Here is a 2183-nt window from a genome sequence, read left to right on the forward strand (position 1 = left end):
TTCCAATGCCCACTGTGAATAACATACCTATATTGTAGTCACTACATTATGAGATAATTAAAATTCTTTCTTATTCTTTCTGAAAATAATGTATTTATTTACTTGTATTTATAAAATATCTTCCTTCAATCTATCACAAATTAACCAATGGGTAGCTATTAAACCTATCAACTAATTTGTAAAAGAGGATCATCATATAGTTATGCCATGTGACCAGTAATAACATCTTCCATCAGTACTTTTCTAGATACATGGTAAAAGCCAATAATTAGAGATGCAAATGGACCCACATTAATAAGTATAGGGTAGTACACTGTCATTTCCCAGTATTTATAATTAGATTCCTCTCTTTGCTTTCCTATGCCAGATCCTGAGAGATGACATATTATCATTAATTATTATGAACAAGATAAAGCCAGAGTACATACATTACAAATATTTTTAAATGTTAGTTCCAAATACGTGGCTAAAACTACTGAAGGCATTTAATACATAAATGACATGATATATATTAATAATATAACCTACCCATCAAATCCCTGGAGTTCACATTCCTTAAGCAGTGACAGAGCGTGCCCTTCATATTCCATTACTATTAAAAAAAACACACACACATAGACAAAGTGAAAGTTTTAAACAATGATCTACACTTTTTAACTTGTTCTGGCAAAATAATATAATAAACATATGGTCGAGTCATAAAACAACATTTATTCTTGAATATTTATATTTTAATCATGGGCAAGAGGACTAAGTGTTAGTGGCCTGATGTGTTTCATAGCTTTATGTAAAAGAAGGTCATATATTTGTTTCAACTACATAAGTCATTTGGGAATATCCCACGCATAGTGGTTACAGAATTTATCCTGGTGCCTGTTTAGTATTCTCTAAATAAGACACATGTCCCTTAAATCAGAGGCTTAGGAGGAGCAGTATTTTCAAAATAAAGCATATTAGCTGGCATCAAACAGTCAATGTTAAATCAGTTTGGCAACCTTACATGAATAAATTAGTCGAAAGGTTAGTGTAAGACTTACAAACCAGAAGAATGTGTACTGAAACTGTTAGACTAAAAAGAGGAAGAGTTGGATGTGAAAATACAAAGTAAAGCCAACACCAATTATAGGAGACCCAGACCCAAGAAGGAGGGTGGCACACTGGCCCACCAGAGCTCAGACCCTCCGAGGAAATGAATCTGTCACTCCATATCTCTGTCTCCACAGTCACTGATGCCCTATGCAGTATTGTAAATGCCAGTGAAGACAGGATAAATGGGCACACTGCAGATGGCACCAAGCATCACAACCACATTTAGCATTTTCCAGGGCAGCTCTGCCAGAAGAGACAGCCCAGCTGTATCCACCCATCAAAGATTTCTGCTGACTGACATGACATTGCAGATGGATTTTTTGTGTAAGAATGTGTGTCATTATATGCAAGATTACATTAATCTTTCATGCCTGTCTGTCCCTGGTGCCAGCATGGTTCAAGCTTTTCCTACAATGTTTTTAGATATTGTTAAAAATTATTAGTCTTGGTGTCTCAAAGAATCATTCTGTATCCAGCAGTGTTACATTGTAATTCTCCCATAGCTTATTCAAAATGTCATTAATACTCACATGAATAAAACCTCTCTATATTAAATTCTAATCAGAAGAAAGCCATAATAAAACTACATAAAAATATTAATATTAATAAAGTTGAAAGGTTATCATAGAAGATGTGTGCTGATCATTCATTTATAACTACAGCAAGTAGTTACAACCTTAAAAATGCAAAATAAAACATCTCACATATACACATTAAAAATAATTAAGAATATTATGAAAAAATATTTATGCTAAGAATCAGTTTACCAAGCCTTACTTTTATACAAAAGCTTACACTGGTAAAGTTTTCCAAATCCAATAATGAGCTTTAGAACTATGTTATTATTAAATGCTATTTTTACTTTTTTAAATTTGTGATAGTGTTTTGATATTGTGGATGGAATTTGATTATACGCTAATGCAACCTGTCTGAAAACAGCAATGTTTTAAGTAACATTGTAAAAGTTCAATAAAATCAAAGATCTGGAACAGAGAAACAAAATGAAAAGAACCTGACTATCCACATTTATAAACTATATTAGCAAAATGAACAAAATGAATAGTCTTTGGCCTCAGGAATTTGCATTCTGGAGA

The 2183-nt window shown here is 32.7% G+C and overlaps 1 protein-coding gene across 3 annotated transcripts in view; it reads right to left on the reverse strand.

The window, feature by feature from the left end:
• Window positions 1-2183, reverse strand: part of CERKL (ceramide kinase-like) — a 129573-nt gene that overhangs the window by 32225 nt on the left and 95165 nt on the right. The window contains exon 4 of one of the 3 annotated variants that reach the window (XM_012000040.1): window positions 529-592. The exons of the other annotated variants lie outside the window; for them this stretch is intronic. Within the exon in view, the coding sequence (XP_011855430.1) occupies window positions 529-592 (64 nt within the window). The remainder of the gene's footprint in view (window positions 1-528; window positions 593-2183) is intronic. 3 annotated transcript variants of the gene reach the window in all.

The sequence above is a fragment of the Mandrillus leucophaeus genome, unplaced genomic scaffold (genome assembly GCF_000951045.1).
Source record: "Mandrillus leucophaeus isolate KB7577 unplaced genomic scaffold, Mleu.le_1.0 Scaffold614, whole genome shotgun sequence".
In the NCBI taxonomy this organism is placed as follows: domain Eukaryota; kingdom Metazoa; phylum Chordata; class Mammalia; order Primates; family Cercopithecidae; genus Mandrillus; species Mandrillus leucophaeus.